We start from the raw sequence: 27,315 nt of genomic DNA, 5'->3' as shown, positions 1-27,315 counted from the left end.
GAGAGAGCGAAAGCGAGAGAGAGAAAGAGTCCTTCCTGACTCACTTTTAACACGAGCTAAATGAACCCAGCCCAGAGATTTACTCTGTACTTGGCTTCAAGGTGAATGTTCTACAGCTGAGTCTTTAAGGAGATAAATCAACTTACCATACCAGGCTTTAGAACTGAGGGTTTGACCATACCGTCCCTAAGAACTGGGCTCTGAAACGGGCCAATTAGTGTCATTTTGTAAATACCGGCTCTCTATGGCAAGACACATCATTGACCCAAGTGTCGTCAAAATGGGGCCAGTGCTGTCAGATATCTAGTGTGATTAGCATACGAACGGACGGACCGAGACAGATCCACATTCCCCTTCCCAGTTTCATCGTCATGGGGGACAATGAATACTATCTGGTACAAAAACACATCACAGAAATAATGAAATCACCTCTACTCCTCAGTCTGCCCATGGAAAACCTCCTCGGACTACTTAAGGAAAAAAAAACCACACACACACATCTATGCTCCTGTCTAACCATGGAAAACACAAATCTATACTCCTGGCCTATCCATGGAAAACACACATCTATACTCCTGTCTATCCATGGAAAACACACATCTATACTCCTGTCTATCCATGGAAAACACACATCTATGCTCCTGTCTATCCATGGAAAACACACACACACACATCTATGCTCCTGTCCATCCATGGAAAACACACACAAATCTATGCTCCTGTCTATCCATGGAAAACACACGTCTATACTCCTGTCTATCCATGGAAAACACACGTCTATACTCCTATCTATCCATGGAAAACACACACACACATCTATGCTCCTGTCTATCCATGGAAAACACACACACACATCTATGCTCCTGTCTATCCATGGAAAACACACACACACATCTATGCTCCTGTCTATCCATGGAAAACACACACACACACACACACATCTATGCTCCTGTCTATCCATGGAAAACACACACACAGCTATGCTCCTGTCTATCCATGGAAAACACACACACACACACACATCTATACTCCTGTCTATCTATGGAAAACACACACACGCACACAGAGGATTGTCTGTTTCACATACACGTGACAAACATGTTTCAGAATTTTTGCAAAGTCTGCACCTCATATTGTGCAAAACCTGTGCAGACAGACAGTATCGCGTCCTTCCTGCTCAAAAGGTTTCGCAATCTGTTCAGGGTAGTGTTGAATGAACATTTGGTTGTAGATGCAATGAAACGCAGCTATTACTATAAAATACCAAATGACTTTGTAGGGACAGAGCACCCCCACTCACCTGGATGACTTTGTAGGGACAGAGCACCCCCACTCACCTGGATGACTTTGTAGAGACAGAGCACCCCCACTCACCTGGATGACTTTGTAGAGACAGAGCACCCCCACTCACCTGGATGACTTTGTAGAGACAGAGCACCCCCACTCACCTGGATGACTTTGTAGAGACAGAGCACTCCCACTCACCTGGATGACTTTGTAGAGACAGAGCACTCCCACTCACCTGGATGACTTTGTAGGGACAGAGCACTCCCACTCACCTGGATGACTGTAGAGACAGAGCAGTCCCACTCACCTGGATGACTTTGTAGGGACAGAGCACTCCCACTCACCTGGATGACTGTAGAGACAGAGCACTCCCACTCACCTGGATGACTTTGTAGAGACAGAGCACCCCCACTCACCTGGATGACTTTGTAGAGACAGAGCAGTCCCACTCACCTGGATGACTTTGTAGAGACAGAGCAGTCCCACTCACCTGGATGACTTTGTAGAGACAGAGCAGTCCCACTCACCTGGATGACTTTGTAGAGACAGAGCACTCCCACTCACCTGGATGACTTTGTAGAGACAGAGCACTCCCACTCACCTGGATGACTTTGTAGAGACAGAGCACTCCCACTCACCTGGATGACTTTGTAGAGACAGAGCACTCCCACTCACCTGGATGACTTTGTAGAGACAGAGCACTCCCACTCACCTGGATGACTTTGTAGAGACAGAGCAGTCCCACTCACCTGGATGACTTTGTAGAGACAGAGCACCCCCACTCACCTGGATGACTTTGTAGAGACAGAGCACTCCCACTCACCTGGATGACTTTGTAGAGACAGAGCAGTCCCACTCACCTGGATGACTTTGTAGGGACAGAGCACTCCCACTCACCTGGATGACTTTGTAGGGACAGAGCAGTCCCACTCACCTGGATGACTTTGTAGGGACAGAGCAGTCCCACTCACCTGGATGACTTTGTAGGGACAGAGCAGTCCCACTCACCTGGATGACTTTGTAGAGACAGAGCAGTCCCACTCACCTGGATGACTTTGTAGAGACAGAGCAGTCCCACTCACCTGGATGACTTTGTAGGGACAGAGCAGTCCCACTCACCTGGATGACTTTGTAGGGACAGAGCAGTCCCACTCACCTGGATGACTTTGTAGAGACAGAGCACTCCCACTCACCTGGATGACTTTGTAGAGACAGAGCAGTCCCACTCACCTGGATGACTTTGTAGAGACAGAGCACTCCCACTCACCTGGATGACTTTGTAGAGACAGAGCACTCCCACTCACCTGGATGACTTTGTAGAGATAGAGCAGTCCCACTCACCTGGATGACTTTGTAGAGACAGAGCACCCCCACTCACCTGGATGACTTTGTAGAGACAGAGCAGTCCCACTCACCTGGATGACTTTGTAGGGACAGAGCAGTCCCACTCACCTGGATGACTTTGTAGGGACAGAGCAGTCCCACTCACCTGGATGACTTTGTAGGGACAGAGCAGTCCCACTCACCTGGATGACTTTGTAGAGACAGAGCAGTCCCACTCACCTGGATGACTTTGTAGAGACAGAGCACCCCCACTCACCTGGATGACTTTGTAGAGACAGAGCACTCCCACTCACCTGGATGACTTTGTAGGGACAGAGCAGTCCCACTCACCTGGATGACTTTGTAGAGACAGAGCACTCCCACTCACCTGGATGACTTTGTAGAGACAGAGCAGTCCCACTCACCTGGATGACTTTGTAGGGACAGAGCAGTCCCACTCACCTGGATGACTTTGTAGAGACAGAGCACCCCCACTCACCTGGATGACTTTGTAGAGACAGAGCACTCCCACTCACCTGGATGACTTTGTAGAGACAGAGCACTCCCACTCACCTGGATGACTTTGTAGAGATAGAGCAGTCCCACTCACCTGGATGACTTTGTAGAGACAGAGCACCCCCACTCACCTGGATGACTTTGTAGAGACAGAGCACTCCCACTCACCTGGATGACTTTGTAGAGACAGAGCAGTCCCACTCACCTGGATGACTTTGTAGAGATAGAGCAGTCCCACTCACCTGGATGACTTTGTAGAGACAGAGCACTCCCACTCACCTGGATGACTTTGTAGAGACAGAGCACTCCCACTCACCTGGATGACTTTGTAGAGACAGAGCACTCCCACTCACCTGGATGACTTTGTAGGGACAGAGCAGTCCCACTCACCTGGATGACTTTGTAGGGACAGAGCAGTCCCACTCACCTGGATGACTTTGTAGGGACAGAGCAGTCCCACTCACCTGGATGACTTTGTAGGGACAGAGCAGTCCCACTCACCTGGATGACTTTGTAGGGACAGAGCAGTCCCACTCACCTGGATGACTTTGTAGGGACAGAGCAGTCCCACTCACCTGGATGACTTTGTAGAGACAGAGCAGTCCCACTCACCTGGATGACTTTGTAGAGACAGAGCAGTCCCACTCACCTGGATGACTTTGTAGGGACAGAGCAGTCCCACTCACCTGGATGACTTTGTAGAGACAGAGCAGTCCCACTCACCTGGATGACTTTGTAGAGACAGAGCACTCCCACTCACCTGGATGACTTTGTAGAGACAGAGCAGTCCCACTCACCTGGATGACTTTGTAGAGACAGAGCAGTCCCACTCACCTGGATGACTTTGTAGGGACAGAGCAGTCCCACTCACCTGGATGACTTTGTAGAGACAGAGCACTCCCACTCACCTGGATGACTTTGTAGAGACAGAGCACTCCCACTCACCTGGATGACTTTGTAGGGACAGAGCAGTCCCACTCACCTGGATGACTTTGTAGGGACAGAGCAGTCCCACTCACCTGGATGACTTTGTAGGGACAGAGCAGTCCCACTCACCTGGATGACTTTGTAGGGACAGAGCAGTCCCACTCACCTGGATGACTTTGTAGGGACAGAGCAGTCCCACTCACCTGGATGACTTTGTAGGGACAGAGCAGTCCCACTCACCTGGATGACTTTGTAGGGACAGAGCAGTCCCACTCACCTGGATGACTTTGTAGAAGTAGTGAATAGCAGAAACAGATAGAACATGACTGTTTCTTCAGAAATCCAGTGTGTGACTGAGTACCTCTCTGCCACTCACCTGGATGACCTTGTAGAAGTATGCGTACTGCCGTGCAGTGTTCTTGTACTGGCTGAGGACGTCCTGGATGGCCTGAGTGAACAGCAGGTGGTGTACCTCTTCTTCCTCGTAATAGAGAGGGGTGTCGTAGTCCCCAGGGAGGGTCTTGATGTAGGGCAGCCAGGGGGAGGAGGGGTCAGCCCGCTCACACAGCAGGTGGAGGGCCAGGGTCACGTTACCCATGGCTTGGAGAATACGGTCCTGGCTGTACAGGGGACCTGGGGGGGAGAGGGACGGTTAAATAAAGAATAGAGAGTGTGTGTGTGTGTGTGTGTGTAGGGGAGGACACAGCAGGAGGAGGGGTTCAAATGTCAGAGGACAAAAGCCTTATAGTCAATGAAGGGTAGGATGGCATCACAGTACATTGGCCTAACATTTCCACTTACCCAGGACAGAGTTCTTGGCTGATTCCACAGTCATCAGCATCGTCCTGGGGATCCACAAAAACAGCTCCTCTGCCTGAGAACACAAATGTTACGTCAAAATGGACACTGACATCATATGGGAGAAAAGTTTGGCCCGGTGATTTTAGTCTACCACAGGCTTAATGGAATGTAAGTGTTCATTGTGCTTTTAAACTCTTCCGACAGTGTTACATCACTGATTAAACTTACACCAAGACACAGAGCACCTGGGCATCATTAGAACAGCTCTGCTTGTTCGTTCAGCTGTAAGTGGCAGCCATTTTCAAATGTTACTAATAACAAGAACACCAACTGGAACTGTCATTCTCTTTCTGTTTCCTTCTATCCACAGTGGAACCAGTGTCGTACTTACTAAACACCATAGGGAAGAAAACTAATCGAAACAGGGAGGCACTACCTGAACTTGTCCAATGAGAAACTCTCATTTCGGATGCTAAAACGTTTCGTAACGGTGTGGTTTAAAAGGGAAATTTCACCTCAGGGTTTACTATGAGCAGACAAATACACAGAAAGTCTCAACTTCCTGATTCTACCAGTGAAATGAAAATAAGCTTGTTCTAGCTTATGGTGTGGAAAATTCTGATGTTTATGATAAAAACCTAATGTTGTTAATACAGTAATGACTATATGCCAGTGGCAGTGGCAGATCCAGGGTGAAATGTCCCTTTAATGAAAACGACCCAGGTGATGTGTCACCATGACAACTACTGCCAGGAACAAAGTCCGTCCAGTTGTATGAACCCACCTTGATGTCCTTGGTGGCCCTGAGGCCGAAGCCCTCGCCAGCGAAGTTAGCGATCTCAACCCCCTCACAGGAAGCTCCACTCTCCTGAGCCCACGCCATCAGCTCCGGGAAGAACTCCTCTCTGCTGCCCTCAAATATCACAGAGATACCTGAGAGAGACAGACTTATGATTCAACTATTCATATTTAAACCATGGCTCAAATCAAGCTGTATGTGTCTCTCTCTGTCTGTGTGTGTGTCTGTGTGTGTGTCTGTGTGTGTGTCTGTGTGTGTGTCTGTGTGTGTGTCTGTGTGTGTGTGTGTGTGTGTGTGTACACGTTTTACTATACTTGTGAGCAATGTTCCCTCAAACATTTTTCGGCACTGAGCACATTTCAGGTGTGCCGAGCCAAAAACTTTAATGTTGTGAAAATTACGTGCAATTTCCGGCATGCGTTTACTGTGAACACAGGCTGTACCCGCTTTAAGTTACAGTTTAGCAGTAGTCAAGTAGGCTACTGTGGGTATTTGATAATAATGAGGGCCTATCAGAGTGGACTACCGTCAAAAACAATGGAGAAAATGCATCCCATAGCATGGAAAATAGCTGTTCTTTCATTCAGCCTACATTGGAAATAGCTGTTCTATCCTTCTACGTGTTCAACGTAGGTCTACATTCCATGAGACTTTTGGAAAAAACGTACAGGGCTTGACATTAACCTATTTATTCACTTGTCCTTCAGACGAGGATGTGACTGAAAATGTTGTGTTGTTTAATTCAAGAAACCACTTTACAAAATAAAATAGAATACTATTCCCATACCATTATTACAGAGAATCAGACAAATTATGCTACCCTCTGCCTATTGGCTACTTAGCTTATTCAAGCGTGTCCCAAAATACAACACTGTCCCTTCAAGACAAACAAAGCTATTTACATGATTCTCTTTTCAAAGATGGCTAGAAATGCACACATTTTATGCACTTGAAGGAAGCAATCACTCCCCCATTGCTGACTACAAATTATCTATAACTGGGCTAATAACTCACTAACTAGCAAAGGATATGAACAAATGTACGAATGTGCACACATGGCTACATGCAGCCTCCGCTTTGATCTCAAAACAAGCACATCTACTGACGACCGCTCATGCTGTAAACACAGTCCAGTTCAAAGTAAATGGGACAGATCCACATTTGGCAATGGTCTATTTGCATATAGGCCTACTGAGGCTCTGATTGGTTATGGTGCACCGGTCTGTGTAGAGAACAGGCCCGAGTCGTGTGTGTCAATGCAATAGAATCCTACTCTGATCCGTTCTGCCTATAACAAAATATCTTGCATAGTTCGCTTTGTTTCGGTATATTGCACTGAAAGTGGCTAATATTGTGTTGATTCGATCACAATTCCCACAGTAAAGGGAAATGTTGATAGTGTTAACCTGTTGAGGCTGGGGGCGCTGTTGTCACTATTTATGCTAATCGTGTAATTTTTGAAACGGCTTCCCACAAAATTCTTGATCGTACAATATGCATATTATTATTATTATTGGATAGAAAACAGTCTATAGTTTCTATAGGAGTTGAAATTTTGTCTCTAAGTGGAACAGAACCCATTCTACAGCAATTTCCCTGACATGGAGTCAGATTTCAGAAATGTTGGCCCCTGATCTGGAGTCAGTTAAAAGGCCACAGTTATTGCTATGAGTATACGGACACTGCTTACGTCTTCCCCTGGATGCCTTTACGTGATGACGATTTGAATGGGGTCGATTGCGCGTTCACAGGCACTACAAATTAAAAAACCCTGAGGCTAGTCACTCTTTTCTTGCTGCGTCATGCGCCTGGAGGACATCGACCCGCACTTATTCCAAGCATTAGTGGAGGGAGTAATATTACTCTGGTCATGTTTCTACTCGTTATAGGAGTTAAAAACATTATAAGGTAGTTAATTTAAAGCGTTTTATAGCAATTTATATCCGTTTAGTGCGATTTTGGGACATTTATTTCTGAAACGCTGTGAATCGCTGGGCACGCTTCCAGTTCATCCCGAACGCAGTTGGCATTTCCACATGGCAAGAGGACAGCTTTCCACCAAAAGACGATTAGACCCAAGAAAGGATCCTTTGCCCAAGATACTGATGGAAGAACAGCTCGAAGTAGGACATTTTTATTATGATAAATCGTGTTTCTGTCGAAAAATGTTAGTGGCTTAGGACGCCATGTTTTTTGACGTAGCTTCGCTTGGCGCAAACTGTATTGAAAAGTAAGGATAATTTAAAAAATGTAATTCCGCGATTGTATTAAGAATTAAATTGTCTATCAATCGCTGTCCACCCTATATTTTTTAGTCACGTTTATGAGTATTTATGTATACGAGTAGATCACTGTCTAATATGGCGCACGGACATTTTCTCACCAGCTGGGCTACTTTTTCCATTGTCTAACCATGATTTTGGTGGCTAAATATGCACATTTTCGAACAAACTGTATATGCATGTTGTAATGTGATGTTACAGGGGTGTCATCTGAAGAATTCTGAGAAGGTTAGTGAAAAAATAATATATTTTGGCGATGTTTACGTTATCGCTCACTTTGGCTAGAATTAATGCTGGGGTAATGTTTGCACATGTGCTATGCTAATATAACGATTTATTGTGTTTTCGCTGTAAGACACTTAGAAAATCTGAAATATTGTCTGTATTCACAGGATCTGTGTCTTTCGATTAGTGTATGCTGTGTATTTTTACGAAATGTTTGATGATTAGTAAGTAGGTAAACACGTTGCTCTATGTAGTTATTCTAGTCCATTTGTGACGGTGGGTGCAATTGTAACCTATGCCATCTACCTGAAATATGCACATTTTTCTAACAAAACCTATCCCATACCATAAATATGTTATCAGACTGTCATCTGATGAGTTTTTTTCTTGGTTAGGGGCTATAAATATCTTAGTTTAGCCGAATTGGTGATAGCTACTGGTGTTGGTGGACAAATAAAAGATGGTGGATTATGCTAATGTGTTTTTAGGTAATAGATTTACATCTTTACATATTGTGTCTTCCCTGTAAAACATTTTAAAAATCGGACATGTTGGCTGGATTCACAAGATCTGTGTCTTTCATTAGCTGTATTGGACTTTAATGTGTGAAAGTTAAATATTTTTAAAAAATATTTTTTTTGAATTTCGCGGCTCTGCCTTTTCAGTGGGGGTGGGTCCTCATCCTAGACAGGTTAACTAATGGGGAAAACTCTAGAAAGTTGAGTGAAGTTCAATCTCGTGCTTCTTTGTGCGGGCTGATAATTCTTCTGCACTGCAGTCCCGGAGGAGGTGCGCGCCAGCTTAGAGGGAACATTGCTTGTGAGTAACAGAAGTCCTCACAAGAACTGTAAACCAACTAAAATTCAGAGAAGTGAGGACCTCACTTAGAAAAAAAAGAGAGGCTATTTTAGGGGTTAGGGGTAAGGGTTAGAATTAGGGTTTGTGTGTGATCAAGCCTACCTTTCTGTTTCTTCCTGATCTTCTCCACCAGTCCTCGTATCTGGATATACTCCTCCCACTCTTTCCCTGGAGAAGGGGCAGCACTGCTGCATTCTAATGGGATAGACATACATATCACACGATAAGTTACATAGCTACAAGGATCACATAAAGCCTGTTTCCCAGACACAGATCAAGCCTAAGAACTCTCAATGGAACATGCTTTTTATTCTTATGGGCCCTAGTCAAAAGTAGTACACTGTATAGCGGAAATGGGTTGCCATTTGGGACGCAGCGTTGGAACATACTCTGTAGGAGATCTGAGATTAGGTTCATCATCTCTTTGGGAGAGACCACGGCCGTGGCGCCTGTCCCCGACTTCTGAGTCTTCACTCTACTCTTCCTTCCCATGGTGCAGCTGGTCAGAGGAGGGCAGGGGCTGAGGAGGAGAGACAGACAGCACTAAGTCAGCTGGTCAGAGCAGGGCTGGGGAGGAGAGACAGACAGCACTAAGTCAGCTGGTCAGAGCAGGGCTGAGGAGGAGAGACAGACAACACTAAGTCAGCTGGTCAGAGGAGGGCAGGGGCTGAGGAGGAGAGACAGACAACACTAAGTCAGCTGGTCAGAGCAGGGCTGAGGAGGAGAGACAGACAACACTAAGTCAGCTGGTCAGAGGAGGGCAGGGGCTGAGGAGGAGAGACAGACAACACTAAGTCAGCTGGTCAGAGCAGGGCTGAGGAGGAGAGACAGACAACACTAAGTCAGCTGGTCAGAGCAGGGCTGAGGAGGAGAGACAGACAGCACTAAGTCAGCTGGTCAGAGCAGGGCTGAGGAGGAGAGACAGACAACACTAAGTCAGCTGGTCAGAGTAGGGCTGATGAGGACAGACAGACAGCACTAAGTCAGCTGGTCAGAGCAGGGCTGAGGAGGAGAGACAGACAACACTAAGTCAGCTGGTCAGAGCAGGGCTGAGGAGGACAGACAGACAGCACTAAGTCAGCTGGTCAGAGCAGGGCTGAGGAGGAGAGACAGACAACACTAAGTCAGCTGGTCAGAGCAGGGCTGAGGAGGACAGACAGACAGCACTAAGTCAGCTGGTCAGAGCAGGGCTGAGGAGGAGAGACAGACAACACTAAGCCAGCTGGTCAGAGCAGGGCTGAGGAGGACAGACAGACAGCACTAAGTCAGCTGGTCAGAGCAGGGCTGAGGAGGAGAGACAGACAACACTAAGCCAGCTGGTCAGAGCAGGGCTGAGGAGGAGAGACAGACAACACTAAGTCAGCTGGTCAGAGCAGGGCTGAGGAGGAGAGACAGACAACACTAAGTCAGCTGGTCAGAGCAGGGCAGGGGCTGAGGAGGAGAGACAGACAACACTAAGTCAGCTGGTCAGAGCAGGGCTGAGGAGGAGAGACAGACAACACTAAGTCAGCTGGTCAGAGCAGGGCAGGGGCTGAGGAGGAGAGACAGACAACACTAAGTCAGCTGGTCAGAGCAGGGCTGAGGAGGAGAGACAGACAACACTAAATCAGCTGGTCAGAGCAGGGCTGAGGAGGAGAGACAGACAACACTAAGTCAGCTGGTCAGAGTAGGGCTGATGAGGACAGACAGACAGCACTAAGTCAGCTGGTCAGAGCAGGGCTGAGGAGGAGAGACAGACAACACTAAGTCAGCTGGTCAGAGCAGGGCTGAGGAGGACAGACAGACAGCACTAAGTCAGCTGGTCAGAGCAGGGCTGAGGAGGAGAGACAGACAACACTAAGTCAGCTGGTCAGAGCAGGGCTGAGGAGGACAGACAGACAGCACTAAGTCAGCTGGTCAGAGCAGGGCTGAGGAGGAGAGACAGACAACACTAAGCCAGCTGGTCAGAGCAGGGCTGAGGAGGACAGACAGACAGCACTAAGTCAGCTGGTCAGAGCAGGGCTGAGGAGGAGAGACAGACAACACTAAGCCAGCTGGTCAGAGCAGGGCTGAGGAGGAGAGACAGACAACACTAAGTCAGCTGGTCAGAGCAGGGCTGAGGAGGAGAGACAGACAACACTAAGTCAGCTGGTCAGAGCAGGGCAGGGGCTGAGGAGGAGAGACAGACAACACTAAGTCAGCTGGTCAGAGCAGGGCTGAGGAGGAGAGACAGACAACACTAAGTCAGCTGGTCAGAGCAGGGCAGGGGCTGAGGAGGAGAGACAGACAACACTAAGTCAGCTGGTCAGAGCAGGGCTGAGGAGGAGAGACAGACAACACTAAGTCAGCTGGTCAGAGCAGGGCTGAGGAGGAGAGACAGACAACACTAAGTCAGCTGGTCAGAGCAGGGCTGAGGAGGACAGACAGACAACACTAAGTCAGCTGGTCAGAGCAGGGCTGAGGAGGAGAGACAGACAACACTAAGTCAGCTGGTCAGAGGAGGGCAGGGGCTGAGGAGGAGAGACAGACAACACTAAGTCAGCTGGTCAGAGCAGGGCTGAGGAGGAGAGACAGACAGCACTAAGTCAGCTGGTCAGAGCAGGGCTGAGGAGGACAGACAGACAGCACTAAGTCAGCTGGTCAGAGCAGGGCTGAGGAGGACAGACAGACAGCACTAAGTCAGCTGGTCAGAGCAGGGCTGAGGAGGAGAGACAGACAACACTAAGTCAGCTGGTCAGAGCAGGGCTGAGGAGGACAGACAGACAGCACTAAGTCAGCTGGTCAGAGCAGGGCTGAGGAGGAGAGACAGACAACACTAAGTCAGCTGGTCAGAGCAGGGCTGAGGAGGAGAGACAGACAACACTAAGTCAGCTGGTCAGAGCAGGGCTGAGGAAGAGAGACAGACAACACTAAGTCAGCTGGTCAGAGCAGGGCTGAGGAGGAGAGACAGACAACACTAAGTCAGCTGGTCAGAGCAGGGCTGAGGAGGAGTAACAGACAACACTAAGTCAGCTGGTCAGAGCAGGGCTGAGGAGGAGAGACAGAAGGCACTAAGTCAGGGAGGAGGAGGTGGGGAGGAGAGACAGACAGCACTAAGGGAGCAGGAGGTGGGGAGGAGAGACAGAAGGCACTAAGTCAGGGAGCAGGAGGTGGGGAGGAGTGACAGACAGCACTAAGTCAGGGAGCAGGAGGTGGGGAGGAGAGACAGAAGGCACTAAGTCAGGGAGCAGTAGGTGGGGAGGAGAGACAGACAGCACTAAGTCAGGGAGCAGGAGGTGGGGAGGAGAGACAGAAGGCACTAAGTCAGGGAGCAGGAGGTGGGGAGGAGTGACAGAAGGCACTAAGTCAGGGAGCAGGTGGGGAGGAGAGACAGAAGGCACTAAGTCAGGGAGCAGGAGGTGGGGAGGAGAGACAGAAGGCACTAAGTCAGGAAGCAGGAGGTGGGGAGGAGAGACAGAAGGCACTAAGTCAGGAAGCAGGAGGTGGGGAGGAGGAGACAGACAGCACTAAGTCAGGGAGCAGGAGGTGGGGAGGAGTGATAGAAGGCACTAAGTCAGGGAGCAGGAGGTGGGGATGAGAGACAAACAGCACTAAGTCAGGGAGCAGGAGGTGGGGAGGAGGAGACAGACAGCACTAAGTCAGGGAGCAGGAGGTGGGGAGGAGAGACAGAAGGCACTAAGTCAGGAAGCAGGAGGTGGGGAGGAGAGACAGAAGGCACTAAGTCAGGAAGCAGGAGGTGGGGAGGAGAGACAGAAGGCACTAAGTCAGGAAGCAGGAGGTGGGGAGGAGGAGACAGACAGCACTAAGTCAGGGAGCAGGAGGTGGGGAGGAGTGATAGAAGGCACTAAGTCAGGGAGCAGGAGGTGGGGATGAGAGACAAACAGCACTAAGTCAGGGAGCAGGAGGTGGGGAGGAGGAGACAGACAGCACTAAGTCAGGGAGCAGGAGGTGGGGAGGAGAGACAAACAGCACTAAGTCAGGGAGGAGGAGGTGGGGAGGAGTGACAGAAGGCACTAAGTCAGGAAGCAGGAGGTGGGGAGGAGAGACAGACAGCACTAAGTCAGGAAGCAGGAGGTGGGGAGGAGTAACAGAAGGCACTAAGTCAGGGAGCAGGAGGTGGGGAGGAGAGACAGACAGCACTAAGTCAGGGAGCAGGAGGTGGGGAGGAGAGAAAGACAGCACTAAGTCAGGGAGCAGGAGGTGGGGAGGAGTGACAGAAGGCACTAAGTCAGGGAGGAGGAGGTGGGGAGGAGAGACAGAAGGCACTAAGTCAGGGAGCAGGAGGTGGGGAGGAGAGACAGACAGCACTAAGTCAGGGAGCAGTAGGTGGGGAGGAGAGACAGAAGGGACTAAGTCAGGGAGCAGGAGGTGGGGAGGAGAGACAGAAGGCACTAAGTCAGGGAGCAGGAGGTGGGGAGGAGAGACAGAAGGCACTAAGTCAGGGAGCAGTAGGTGGGGAGGAGAGACAGAAGGCACTAAGTCAGGGAGCAGGAGGTGGGGAGGAGAGACAGAAGGGACTAAGTCAGGGAGGAGGTGGGGAGGAGAGACAGAAGGCACTAAGTCAGGAAGCAGGAGGTGGGGAGGAGAGACAGAAGGCACTAAGTCAGGAAGCAGGAGGTGGGGAGGAGGAGACAGACAGCACTAAGTCAGGGAGCAGGAGGTGGGGAGGAGTGATAGAAGGCACTAAGTCAGGGAGCAGGAGGTGGGGATGAGAGACAAACAGCACTAAGTCAGGGAGCAGGAGGTGGGGAGGAGGAGACAGACAGCACTAAGTCAGGGAGCAGGAGGTGGGGAGGAGAGACAGAAGGCACTAAGTCAGGAAGCAGGAGGTGGGGAGGAGAGACAGAAGGCACTAAGTCAGGAAGCAGGAGGTGGGGAGGAGAGACAGAAGGCACTAAGTCAGGAAGCAGGAGGTGGGGAGGAGGAGACAGACAGCACTAAGTCAGGGAGCAGGAGGTGGGGAGGAGTGATAGAAGGCACTAAGTCAGGGAGCAGGAGGTGGGGATGAGAGACAAACAGCACTAAGTCAGGGAGCAGGAGGTGGGGAGGAGGAGACAGACAGCACTAAGTCAGGGAGCAGGAGGTGGGGAGGAGAGACAAACAGCACTAAGTCAGGGAGGAGGAGGTGGGGAGGAGTGACAGAAGGCACTAAGTCAGGAAGCAGGAGGTGGGGAGGAGAGACAGACAGCACTAAGTCAGGGAGCAGGAGGTGGGGATGAGAGACAGAAGGCACTAAGTCAGGAAGCAGGAGGTGGGGAGGAGAGACAGAAGGCACTAAGTCAGGAAGCAGGAGGTGGGGAGGAGAGACAGAAGGCACTAAGTCAGGAAGCAGGAGGTGGGGATGAGAGACAAACAGCACTAAGTCAGGGAGCAGGAGGTGGGGAGGAGGAGACAGACAGCACTAAGTCAGGGAGCAGGAGGTGGGGAGGAGAGACAAACAGCACTAAGTCAGGGAGGAGGAGGTGGGGAGGAGTGACAGAAGGCACTAAGTCAGGAAGCAGGAGGTGGGGAGGAGAGACAGACAGCACTAAGTCAGGGAGCAGGAGGTGGGGAGGAGAGACAGAAGGGACTAAGTCAGGGAGGAGGTGGGGAGGAGAGACAGAAGGCACTAAGTCAGGAAGCAGGAGGTGGGGAGGAGAGACAGAAGGCACTAAGTCAGGAAGCAGGAGGTGGGGAGGAGGAGACAGACAGCACTAAGTCAGGGAGCAGGAGGTGGGGAGGAGTGATAGAAGGCACTAAGTCAGGGAGCAGGAGGTGGGGATGAGAGACAAACAGCACTAAGTCAGGGAGCAGGAGGTGGGGAGGAGGAGACAGACAGCACTAAGTCAGGGAGCAGGAGGTGGGGAGGAGAGACAGAAGGCACTAAGTCAGGAAGCAGGAGGTGGGGAGGAGAGACAGAAGGCACTAAGTCAGGAAGCAGGAGGTGGGGAGGAGAGACAGAAGGCACTAAGTCAGGAAGCAGGAGGTGGGGAGGAGGAGACAGACAGCACTAAGTCAGGGAGCAGGAGGTGGGGAGGAGTGATAGAAGGCACTAAGTCAGGGAGCAGGAGGTGGGGATGAGAGACAAACAGCACTAAGTCAGGGAGCAGGAGGTGGGGAGGAGGAGACAGACAGCACTAAGTCAGGGAGCAGGAGGTGGGGAGGAGAGACAAACAGCACTAAGTCAGGAAGCAGGAGGTGGGGAGGAGTAACAGAAGGCACTAAGTCAGGGAGCAGGAGGTGGGGAGGAGAGACAGACAGCACTAAGTCAGGGGGCAGGAGGTGGGGAGGAGAGAAAGACAGCACTAAGTCAGGGAGCAGGAGGTGGGGAGGAGTGACAGAAGGCACTAAGTCAGGGAGGAGGAGGTGGGGAGGAGAGACAGAAGGCACTAAGTCAGGGAGCAGGAGGTGGGGAGGAGAGACAGAAGGCACTAAGTCAGGGAGCAGGAGGTGGGGAGGAGAGACAGACAGCACTAAGTCAGGGAGCAGTAGGTGGGGAGGAGAGACAGAAGGGACTAAGTCAGGGAGCAGGAGGTGGGGAGGAGAGACAGAAGGCACTAAGTCAGGGAGCAGGAGGTGGGGAGGAGAGACAGAAGGCACTAAGTCAGGGAGCAGTAGGTGGGGAGGAGAGACAGAAGGGACTAAGTCAGGGAGGAGGTGGGGAGGAGGAGACAGACAGCACTAAGTCAGGGAGCAGGAGGTGGGGAGGAGGAGACAGACAGCACTAAGTCAGGGAGCAGGAGGTGGGGAGGAGAGACAGAAGGCACTAAGTCAGGGAGCAGGTGGGGAGGAGAGACAGAAGGCACTAAGTCAGGGAGCAGGAGGTGGGGAGGAGAGACAGAAGGCACTAAGTCAGGGAGGAGGTGGGGAGGAGAGACAGACAGCACTAAGTCAGGGAGCAGGAGGTGGGGAGGAGAGAAAGAAGGCACTAAGTCAGGGAGCAGGTGGGTAGGAGGAGAGACAGACAGCACTAAGTCAGGGAGCAGGAGGTGGGGAGGAGAGAAAGAAGGCACTAAGTCAGGGAGCAGGTGGGGAGGAGGAGCGACAGACAGCACTAAGTCAGGGAGCAGGAGGTGGGGAGGAGAGAAAGAAGGCACTAAGTCAGGGAGCAGGTGGGGAGGAGGAGAGACAGACAGCACTAAGTCAGGAAGCAGGAGGTGGGGAGGAGAGACAGACAGCACTAAGTCAGGGAGCAGGAGGTGGGGAGGAGAGAAAGAAGGCACTAAGTCAGGGAGCAGGTGGGGAGGAGGAGAGACAGACAGCACTAAGTCAGGGAGCAGGAGGTGGGGAGGAGAGAAAGAAGGCACTAAGTCGGGGAGCAGGTGGGGAGGAGGAGAGACAGACAGCACTAAGTCAGGGAGCAGGAGGTGGGGAGGAGAGAAAGAAGGCACTAAGTCAGGGAGCAGGTGGGGAGGAGGAGAGACAGACAGCACTAAGTCAGGAAGCAGGAGGTGGGGAGGAGAGACAGACAGCACTAAGTCAGGGAGCAGGAGGTGGGGAGGAGAGACAGAAGGCACTAAGTCAGGGAGCAGGAGGTGGGGAGGAGAGAAAGAAGGCACTAAGTCAGGGAGGACAGCAGCACTAAGTCAGGGAGCAGGAGGTGGGGAGGAGGAGAGACAGACAGCACTAAGTCAATCACTCATCTAAAGTGGATTCTTGAGAGAGACAGGAAGAGAAGAAACATGACAAAAATCACACATTTCTTAATCAAAACAAACCACAGGTTTTTTGTGCAGGTCGTATTCACAGGCGAAAAAAAGAACTGAAGCAGGGAGGGACAAACTACATGAACTTGTCCAATAAAAACATGCTCCGGTGTGTCCTAATTAAAGACCCAGGCAACAAAATAGGGTAAGCGTTCCATTCCCAGCCCTCGTGAGCACAAACAAAAGTTGTATCTACATACAATGGCCACTAGAGGGCACAAGACACTGCAAAATCTAAACTGGGCCAATACCTTCAGAGTTAAAAGGGATACTTAGGGATTTTGGTATACTAGTACATCCAGACATTGTGCTAACGCTAGTTAGCATTGGCTCACGAAACTACCTCTAACTTCCTTCATACTAGAAACAGAGACATAAAAATGATATCCTCATTGCCAAAATCCCAAAGCATCCCTTTAATGTTGAAGCTTCAAAGCATAGTGGTTGGCTGGGCATGTAAAACAAGAGGATATTTTTGTTCATATTGGCTCAATAACAATCCCACATCTACTCTTGATAGTTAAGGGGAAGAACAGGTACCCATATAGAAATCATACACAGATTTCTCAAGAGAAAACATTTAACTGTGCTTTAATACTTCAACTGAGAGGGCATTACATCATAACAGACTACTATGATATTAGCCAAGTATCCAGTATGTATCCTGTATGCCCATTGTCTGTGTTTCTGCAGGTCAACAAGCCTTTCCTGAGAAAACTGAATGAATAATTATACTATTCTGCCATGTCATTCTGATTAACAACTTTTCATATGCTGATTGATGATAAGGGCATTGGGCTAAAATTGTGTACCAGCAGTTCTTGGCTGATAACCTAGTCCTTATGCAAGTGTGGAGTGGGCTATGCACTACTGTCCCCGCCTGTTGTACTGGGGAATCTAAATTCTAGATGCTTAACAAACACTGTAAAAAATAAAATAAAGTTGTTTCAACTAACTGGTTCCACAGCCTTTTATTTAAAAAACTAAAAAATGACACTCAACTTATCAGTCAAAGTGTTACCTGAACTTAACATTTTTAGTTGTCCCAAACTTAGCTCCAACATCAAAAAACGTAGGCAAAAGTTCAGTCCCTTAAAATAATTTATTTTCACAAATTGTCTCATATGTTCATTCAATTAGAAATGTATATTTTATTTACTTTTAATGCGGTGGAACTAGTTACACCACAACATACACACCTTTAACATGTTTTCAGCGTATATATGACACACGTTAACATACATGATTACATTGTACATATTAGCTGATGTACAAAGGGCTATATAAAATAGACTTGATTGATTGAAACTTGATTATGTTCATTTATACAGTCATTATTATTCAACATGTTCTTAACTGGGATTTTAACTCCCAACCTATTGGTTCACCACATTCCAATCTTCCTGCGACACCACCTAGTCTGTGTCAAAGACTTCAGTTTGCACTTCAAAGTAAATATCAGCTCTGTTAAAAATACACTAAAATAAATATTTAGAAAACTGATTAAGGAGTAATATTAAAACATAATAATATGCTCCACCAACAGTCGACAATTATACAGAAAAACCTCAAATGCTTAAATAATAAATCAAATGAATGATGAGAGAAAAGTCAGATTAATTGATAATGACACAGACGTGGTGGCGTAGCAGGAAGGTCAGAATGCCATGAACCAAGAGGTTGTGAGTTCAAATCCCAGGTGTGGACATGTTGAATAATGACTGTATAAATGAGCATGCACAATGTAATCATGAATGTTAACATGTGTCAAATATGTACGTTGAAAACACTATGTTAAAAGCACAGTTTATGTGCATGTAAACAGTTGCACAGATAATTTTTGTTAAGATGCCCAATTAATAATTTATAGCTGAACCAACAATGAGACAAGTTGAGCAAACATAGTATTTTAAATTGACTGAATTTTGGCCAAAATGTTCAAATTGGAGATAAATTTGGGGCAACATTTTATTTTTTTGTTCAGGTAACACTTGGACTGAAAAGTTGAGTAAACAAAAAAGCTGTGGAACCAGTTAATAAATAATAATTTGTGGGTGTTAATTTTTTTACAGTGAATATTTGAGAGTGTAAACATTCTAGAATGTTCTACTTAGTTTTCAGTCTAGTAGTGAGCGAGATGAGCATCTCATGTAAAAGAATACCAGTAAAAGGTCTTGCCATGGTAACCTGTGCCTTTGCCAGATTAAAACAGCCTCAAGCAGTCAGTAGAAATAAACATGGTGTCACACAGAGAGAGAAACTACAGTACAATGCCTGTGGTCCAATGTGACAGGCCTACTCTAGTAAACTGACAATGTACCGGGCTCTACAATGCTACCATTTTCAGGGCATATGTGCCTACATATTTTGCTGCGCTACCTGGAATTTTTAATTTGAGATTAAGGATTTTTGTAAGGATTTCTTCACTTTCCTGCAGCCTCAGTAGTATGCAAACGTGGTGGCACAGAAAGAAAAGACAAGGGAGAGCTTCTTCAGGAGATTCATAGTCTGCATTTACACACGCAGACAATTCTGATATTTTTTCCCACTAATTGGTCTTTTTACCAATCACATCAGATCTTTTCACATCAGATCTTTTTCAGAGCTGGTCTGATTGGTCAAAAGACCAATTAGTGGAAAAAATATGAGAATTGGGCTGCCTGTGTAAACACAGCTATGTAGGCCCAATTTAGACTATATCTCAATCTTTTTTTCTTTTTTTTTTTTTTTATCTGGTGCTCCTAAAACCTGTATTTTGTAATCGCTGTCAATATTTATCACTAAAGGGCCAATCTGTACTAACTACATACATTTTTGGATTTATCAATGAATGATATAAACCCAATCAGTGTTTCCCTTTTATGCATTAAGTAGTGGCGCACCAACACTGCAATCAAAAATAAAAAAATTCAGTGTAAACTTAAAACAACTACAACCAGATATAAAATATGTCGACAAGATAATGGGGCAATGTATTTTTTTAAATAAGATTCTTTTTGAGGACTAACAATCACCAAAATAAAAAATAGACGGTCAGGGTGAATCTAAAATTCCCCAAATATCATGGCATGGTGCCCCTTTTGATTTTGTTCTAATGTTTTAGTCACTCAGATAGCATAAACACACATAAGCATGGCAAAATGTGTAGAATTGCAGGACACCGATTCCAATTTACGCTGAGATTCAGATTTTTCACTTTGAAATGTACGCAAAAAACATTCATTTCAAAGTTTAACAAACCACACACCTCTATGCACAAACGACAAACAATTTACACAGTAAATAAAAATAACTTTGTATCTGTACAGTTCTTCCAGTAAATGTGTTGTTGTCAAATTAGCAAATTGTTAAAAGTAGTCATTGTGCATAGAGTTGTATGGTTTGTTAAACTGAAATCAAATGGTTTTTCTTTGGCATACATTTTAAAGTGAAAAATCTGACTCTCAGCGTAAATTCATTACCATGGAACTGCCCTCAGGTGAATGAAACTTATTATTTTGTAAAATGAAACATCAAAAGGTAGTATTTTTTTTACAGTATTAGACTGCTATGTCCTTCACATTGGCATAATGATTGCTTTAAATAGCCATGGTAGTAGTGTCAAAGTTCAGCTAGCATTACATATGTGGACATTTTAGGAGTCATGTTTATTCATCATTCCCCTCTGCAGCTGCCTCGCTCAGTCTCTCTACTCACCCTCTCAAGTCCAGCCTTCTCTACTCACTCACCCTAACTTCCTCTCTCTTCACTTTCTCTGTCACCTTTTAAACCATATTCCTCAGAGGAGGCTGGTGGGAGGAACTATAGGAGGACGGGCTCATTGTAAAGACTGGAATGGAATAAATGGAACGGTATCAAACATCAACATATGGAAACCACGTTTGCCTCCATTCCATTGAATCTATTCCAGCAATTACAATGAGCCTGTCCTCCTATAGCGCATGCCACCAGCCTCCTCTGATACCCCCCCCCCCCTCATCCTCCCTCTCTCGCTCTCACATTGTCAACTGCCCTTCTTGCAGCTCCTCGCAAAAGCCCAAGAAATCCGAGACTCAACCACGATCACAACAGTTCAAAGTCATTTTTGGCAGCAAGAAACTTTACTTTCCAACAGCACATCTGCTCTGAAGGGAAATAAATGGGCACCGAGTGTGCCTGCCTTTCACAGACACAGCAGCACCACTGTATACATGTGCCAGTTGAAATACAGTTGATGCTGCCACACAATTTAGGCTTATTCCAGGTAATATTGGAAACGGAGGATAAATAAGACACAGTGGGACAGATGCCTGTATGTTTATGGGTGTATTCCAAACGGTCCTATGGGCCCTGGTCAAAAGTAGTGCACTATATAGAGAACAGGGTGCCATTTGAGATGGACCCTATGGCCTCGCCAAGAGCTAGGTGCAGGGCCAAGGAGGACAGATGTGTCACAGCACCGTGTGACGGCCTGCCGATATGCTGTCTTCCTGTTCTTAACATTCAGGCTATAGGCTGACAACAGTGGCTGGAGGAGTGAGAATAGAGAATGGGAGTCTCCTAAATCCTTTTAACAACACACATGTAGTAGTGACATACACTGAGATTATAAATCAAAACTCTAATGCAAAAGTAACGTCTTACAGGAATCACTTTGGTAGATACGTGGTGTGACGTCCTACCTCAGTCAGTCATGCTGACTGACAACAGTGGCTGGGGGGTGACAACAGGGAATGGGAGGCTTTTAATCATTCAACAGCATTCAGGGACTGACCAACAAACATATACACTCAGCAAAAAAAGAAACGTCCTCTCATTGTCAACTGTGTTTATTTTCAGTAAACTTAACATGTGTAAATATTTGTACGAACATAACAAGACTCAACAACAGACATAAACTGAACAAGTTCCACAGACATTCCATTTCTGTTAGTCACATGTGTCCCTGAACAAAGGGGGGGTGAAAATCAAAAGTAACAGTATCTGGTGTGGCCACCAGCTGCATTAAGTACTGCAGTGCATCTCTTCCTCATGGACTGCACCAGATTTACCAGTTCTTGCTGTGAGATGTTACCCCACTCTTCCACCAAGGCACCTGCAAGTTCCCGGACATTTCTGGGGGGGAACGGCCCTCACCCTCTCATCCAACAGATCCCAGACACGCTCATTCCTCGAATCCGACCATCACGCCTGGTGAGACAAAACCGCGACTCGTCAGTAAAGAGCACTTTGTGCCCATTGGCGACGTCTGGTGAGGACCTGCCTTACAACAGGCCTACAAGCCCTCAGTCCAGCCTCTCTCAGCCTATTGCGGACAGTCTGAGCACTGATGGAGGGATTGTGTGTTCCTGGTGTAACTCGGGCAGTTGTTGTTGCCATCCTGTACCTGTCCTGCAGGTGTGAGGTTCGGATGTACCGATCCTGTGCAGGTGTTGTTACACGTGATCTGCCACTGCGAGGGCGATCAGCTGCCCATCCTGTCTCCCTGTAGCGCTGTCTTAGGCGTCTCACAGTATGGACATTGCAATTTATTGCCGTGGCCACATCTGCAGTCCTCATGCCACCTTGCAGCATGCCTAAGGCACGTTCATGCAGATGAGCAGGGACCCTGGGCATCTTTCTTTTGGTGTTTTACGGAGTCAGTATAACAGCCTCTTTAGTGTCCTAAGTTTTAATAACTGTGAACTTAATTGCCTAACGTCTGTAAGCTGTTAGCGTCTTAACGACCGTTCCACAGGTGCATGTTCATTAATCGTTTATGGTTCATTGAACAAGCATGGGAAACCATGTTTAAACCCTTTACAATGAAGATCTGTGAAGTTATTTGGATTTTTACGAATTATCTTTGAAAGACAGGGTCCTGAAAAAGGGACATTCTTTTTTTGCTGAGTTTATAAAGGTGTTGTAGAAAGTTATCACTTGGGTGATATGAAACATCAGTGTTGGTGTCTGGGATTTGGGACAGCCTAAATGTGACATTCAGATCCCAGTTAAACAGTGTGCAGGCTAAACTTCAACCCTCTTCTTCCACACAAATGGACAAAGGCTTTGACCCCCTTTCAGTGGTTTTGGCCAATAGCATGCCATGTTATTGTTCACTAGCTCTGGCCCTTGAGACTGTTTGAAAGGCTGCCAAGAATCCTCCACCAACACAATCAAGTATGCATCCATTAGGACCAACCAGACCAAATGAGGCATCAGTGAATCAAAGTTCCAAACTACCCTACTGTAAGTCACAAAATGGAGGGGTGATAGTTCACTCTAAAAATCAACATTTATTGATTGTTGTCAGACCCTCCATTTGGCTGGATCTACACAACTAACATACAGTTGGTTAGTGTCCTGTTGAAAGGTGAATGTCTCCCAGTGTCTGTTAGAAAGCAGACAACTAAGTTCTGCTCTAGGATTTTGCCTGTGATTAGCTCTATTTTGTTTATGTTTATCCTTTGGAGACTGTAATCGCTGCCAAAGGTGATTCGACAAAGTACTTAGTAAAGAATCTTGTTTCTCATGGTCAGAGTCCATTAGGTGCCTTTTGGAAAACTCCAAGTGGAGTTTTTACTGAGGAGTGGCTTCCCTCTGGCCACCCTACCATAAAGGCCTGACTGGTGGAGTGCTGCAGAGATGGTTGTTCTTCTGGAAGGTTCTCCCATCTCCAGAGAGTAACTCTGGAGCTCTGTCAGAGTGGCCATCGGGTTCTTGGTTACCTCCCTGACCAAGGCCCTTCTCCATTTAAGAATGAAGGAGGCCATTGTGTTCTTGGGGACCATGCTGCAGACATTTGTTGTGTACCCTTCCCCAGATGTGTGCCTCGACACAATCCTGTCTCGCAGCCCGACGGACAATTCCTTCCAAGCCATGAGGTCGTTTTTGCTCTGACATGCACTGTCAACTGTGGGACCTTATATAGACAGGTGTGTGCCTTCCCAAATCATGTCCAATCAATTGAATTTACCACAGGTGAACTCCAATCAAGTTGTAGAAAGGATGATCAATGGAAACAGGATGCACCTGAGCTCAATTTCGAGTCTCGTAGCAAAGGGTCTGAATACTTATGTAAATAAGGTATTTACAATTTCTTGTTTAATAAATTAGCAAACATTTTTAAAAACCTGTTTTCGCTTTGTCATTATGGGGTATTGTGTGTAGATTGATGAGGAATTTTGTAAAATTACTCAATTTTAGAATAAGGCTGTAACGTAACAAACTGTGGAACAAGGGAAGGGGTCTGAATGCTTTCCGGGTGTACTGTGGGGTTGCTACAACCTAGCCTACAAATTAACGTTTATAACAGAGGTGCACAGGTCAAGAGACAAATTGGAGTAATCAAGGTGTGTTGGTTAGCCTTAGCCAGCTAGCTATCAGTGTGTGTTGGTTAGCCTTAGCCAGCTAGCTATCAAGGTGTGTTGGTTAGCCTTAGCCAGCTAGCTATCAAGGTGTGTTGGTTAGCCTTAGCCAGCTAGCTATCAAGGTGTGTTGGTTAGCCTTAGCCAGCTAGCTATCAAGGTGTGTTGGTTAGCCTTAGCCAGCTAGCTATCAAGGTGTGTTGGTTTGCCTTAGCCAGCTAGCTATCAAGGTGTGCTGGTTAGCCTTAGTCAGCTAGCTATCAAGGTGTGTTGGTTAGCCTTAGCCAGCTAGCTAACATAAATATCATTCCTCTCTGTTTGAGCCGGGTGTTTGATTAGGCTAAATTAGCTAGCTAAGTAAGTGAAAAGAAATAATGAAATATTGAGCTCTTTTTCTGCTGCTTCAACTTAATTTTTGAATAAATTAATTTGTTCAAAACTGGCCTTTGAGTCAACTACTCACCACATTTTATGCACTGCAGTGCTAGCTGTACTCTCTGATCCTTTGATTTGATGGATAACATGTCAGTTTATGCTGCAAGAGCTCTGATAGGTTGGAGGACGTCCTTTGGAAGTCGTCATAATTACTGTGCAAGTCTATGGAAGGGTGTGAGAATCATGAGCCTCCTAGGTTTTGTATTGAAGTCAATGTACCCAGAGTAGGACAGAAAATAGTGTCCTCTGGGTAAAATTGTTGTCCTCGTTGCAAAACAGTGTTTGAATCAGTTATTTGGTGACGTGAATGTATAGTACAGCTGTATCTAAAAAAGGATAACTTTCTAAATGTTTCAATAGGATGGTCCTCCCCTTACTCTTCTGAGGAGCCTCCACTGGTGTAAATATCACTCTATTCAACATTCTGCCTTGTAGAGACTTGCATTTTTTTTTTTACAGCAACTTCTTTCAGACTGAGAGCCCTGGAGTAACCATGGTAACAAGCTGTCCACCAATCCAACATGGTCGAATTATCCCCCCAAGATGTTACCTTGCGATAGAAGGATTGTTGAACATTATAGAAAAGGGCTTTATTCATCCTGACTTCCCTCAAGGAAGCTTGTTGCTTAAAACTAGCTAATCAATTCCACTGTACTAGCTAGCTAGCAGGATAGCTAGAAAGCAGGTGACACTCACTGGCAACAGATCACTTTAAAATAGCTTCCCAGTCCAACTGAACTAGCTAGCTTTTCAGCTAGGTCTGTCAAGCTATCTAGCGAACCAACTGAATCACGCCATCAAACTGGCTAACAGTCGTGGTTTTGCAGTGTACTGTAGCAGACGAGCCGATTAATTTCCCTTGTCCAAGAAACATATCGTAGAATGTGATTATCAAACTAGTACGTTAAGGTCTCTCGCTAGTTAGTATATAGAATTGGGAAACAACCAGCAACAATAGTGTTTTTGAAAGGCAAAATTATAACACACACTTGCTAGTTAGCTAACCAGCTAGCTTGGCTCGCAAATATGAAAGTGACGTTCGCGCCGCAATGCAGGAATGACAGGTAAAGCTTTAGCTAAATGGCAAGCAGAATGATTAGTAATTGCATGCACATAATTGCTAATAACTTGCTTTATAAACTAAGTTACCTTGTAATTGAGTACAGTAGCTAGTTCCTCTCCTGTCAAACTGGAATTCAAGCCTCTTGCACAAGGTAGGGAGCAAAACCTAACATGGATGTTGATTTGGGCGAGCCACGAATGTAGCATATTTTTTCTAACGATTTGATTGGATCACAAACGTTCTACACCCACGTAAACAATGTTACCGTTCTTGATTTGTATTGGTTGTTGGAATGTGTGCTCTTCTTCATTTCTCTGCTATTGGCACATTTTTGACCGGTTCTTCGTATGGATTGGTCAAGAAGAACCCACAAAGAATTCAAAAACAAATTCAATTTTGATAAACTCCCATATCTATTAGGTGAAGTACCACAGTGTGCAATCACAGCAGATTTGTGACCTGTTGCCACAAGAAAAGGGCAACCAATGAAGAACAAACACCATTGAAAATACAACCCATATTTATGTTTATTTATTTTCCCTTTTGTACTTTAACTATTTGCACATCATTACAACACTGTATATATACATAATATGACATTTGAAATGTCTTTATTCTTTTGGAACTTTTGTGAGTAATGTTTACTGTTAGTTTTGTGTAGTTTATTTCACTTTTGTTTATCTATTTCATTTGCTTTGGCAATGTAAACATATGTTTTCCATTCCAATAAAGCCCTTAAACTGAATTGAAATAAAGGACCACTTGAAGGGAGGCTCTCTTATTGAGGCAAAGAACCTCCAGCTAACACCAGATGGGAAAAAGGTAGATAGCCTGTCAGTGCTACTAAACTTTGAAGAAATTGTAGACAGAAAAAAATAGGATTGGATATATGAGTTACTATGTCAGAGTTTGTTCCGAAACTGTTGCGTTGCTGTAATCTGTCAAAGGGCATGTGGCAGCGTTGTGTAAAGGCAAAAGGAGATGTGAGACATGTGGGGGAGGATATGGATATGGGAAATGTGGAGACATGGTACAGTTAAAGAGCTGTAACTATAGGGCTTGTGCAGTGATGAAAAGACAGGTGGAAGGGCAGCAGGAGGAGTGAGTGTAAAATATTGTATGCAGAAGCCGTAGTAGTACAGTAGTTCACGCAGAAACAAGCGGGGCACCTAGAAGAGCCGGAATTCCAGTGCAGGTTGGGCGTGATGCAGGGAGCAGAATGGGGGAGAACACAAGACTGGTAGTAGACATGAAGAAGGCTGTTACATTTCTGACAGCAGCAAACAATTGCTCAGAAACATTACAATCTAAGACTATGAAGATACAGATCATAGTGGAGCAGACAGTGAGGTATATTGGGATCACAGGACTGACATAGGAAAATGTACAGGATGACCTAAGTAAGATTGAGAATCAGTCCAGCCAGGATTCATGTATTGGTTAATTTTCATAATTGAACAGGAGTATCAAATCAAACTTAATTTGTCACATGCGCCGAATGCAACAAGTGTAGACTTTACCGGGAAATGTTTACTTACAAGCCCTTAAAACTTCTTGTCAATATGGGGGCGCTGTTTTCACTTTGTAAAAAATCGTGCCCAAATTAAACTGCCTCGTACTCTATTCTAGATCGTACAATATGCATATTATTATTACTATTGGATAGAAAACACTCTCAAGTTTCTAAAACCGTTTGAATTATATCTGTGAGTAAAACAGAACTCATTTTGCAGCAAACTTCCTGTCAGGAAGTGAAAAATCTGAAATCGAGGCTCTGTTCCAGGGCCTTCCTATTCATTTGCTTGAAATC

The 27,315-nt window shown here is 46.6% G+C and overlaps 1 protein-coding gene across 3 annotated transcripts in view; it reads right to left on the bottom strand.

Moving 5' to 3' along the window:
- LOC129812817 (actin-histidine N-methyltransferase-like) overlaps positions 1-25,684 on the bottom strand; it is a 74,774-nt gene extending 49,090 nt beyond the window's left edge. For 2 of the 3 annotated variants that reach the window (XM_055864709.1, XM_055864711.1), the window contains exons 1-6: positions 25,592-25,684; positions 9,408-9,538; positions 9,121-9,213; positions 5,639-5,787; positions 4,855-4,927; positions 4,430-4,686 (exon numbers count right to left, since the gene is read on the bottom strand). In XM_055864709.1, coding sequence (XP_055720684.1) covers positions 4,430-4,686; positions 4,855-4,927; positions 5,639-5,787; positions 9,121-9,213; positions 9,408-9,510 — 675 coding nt within the window. In that variant the 5' untranslated portion in view covers positions 9,511-9,538; positions 25,592-25,684. Of the gene's footprint in view, positions 1-4,429; positions 4,687-4,854; positions 4,928-5,638; positions 5,788-9,120; positions 9,214-9,407; positions 9,679-25,591 lie in introns of those variants that run through there. The other variant, XM_055864710.1, reaches the window with a different exon arrangement.
- Between the last annotated feature and the right edge of the window lie 1,631 nt (positions 25,685-27,315).

Source organism: Salvelinus fontinalis, chromosome 16 (genome assembly GCF_029448725.1).
Source record: "Salvelinus fontinalis isolate EN_2023a chromosome 16, ASM2944872v1, whole genome shotgun sequence".
Classification (NCBI taxonomy): domain Eukaryota; kingdom Metazoa; phylum Chordata; class Actinopteri; order Salmoniformes; family Salmonidae; genus Salvelinus; species Salvelinus fontinalis.
This window is presented reverse-complemented; position numbering and strand designations above follow the sequence as displayed.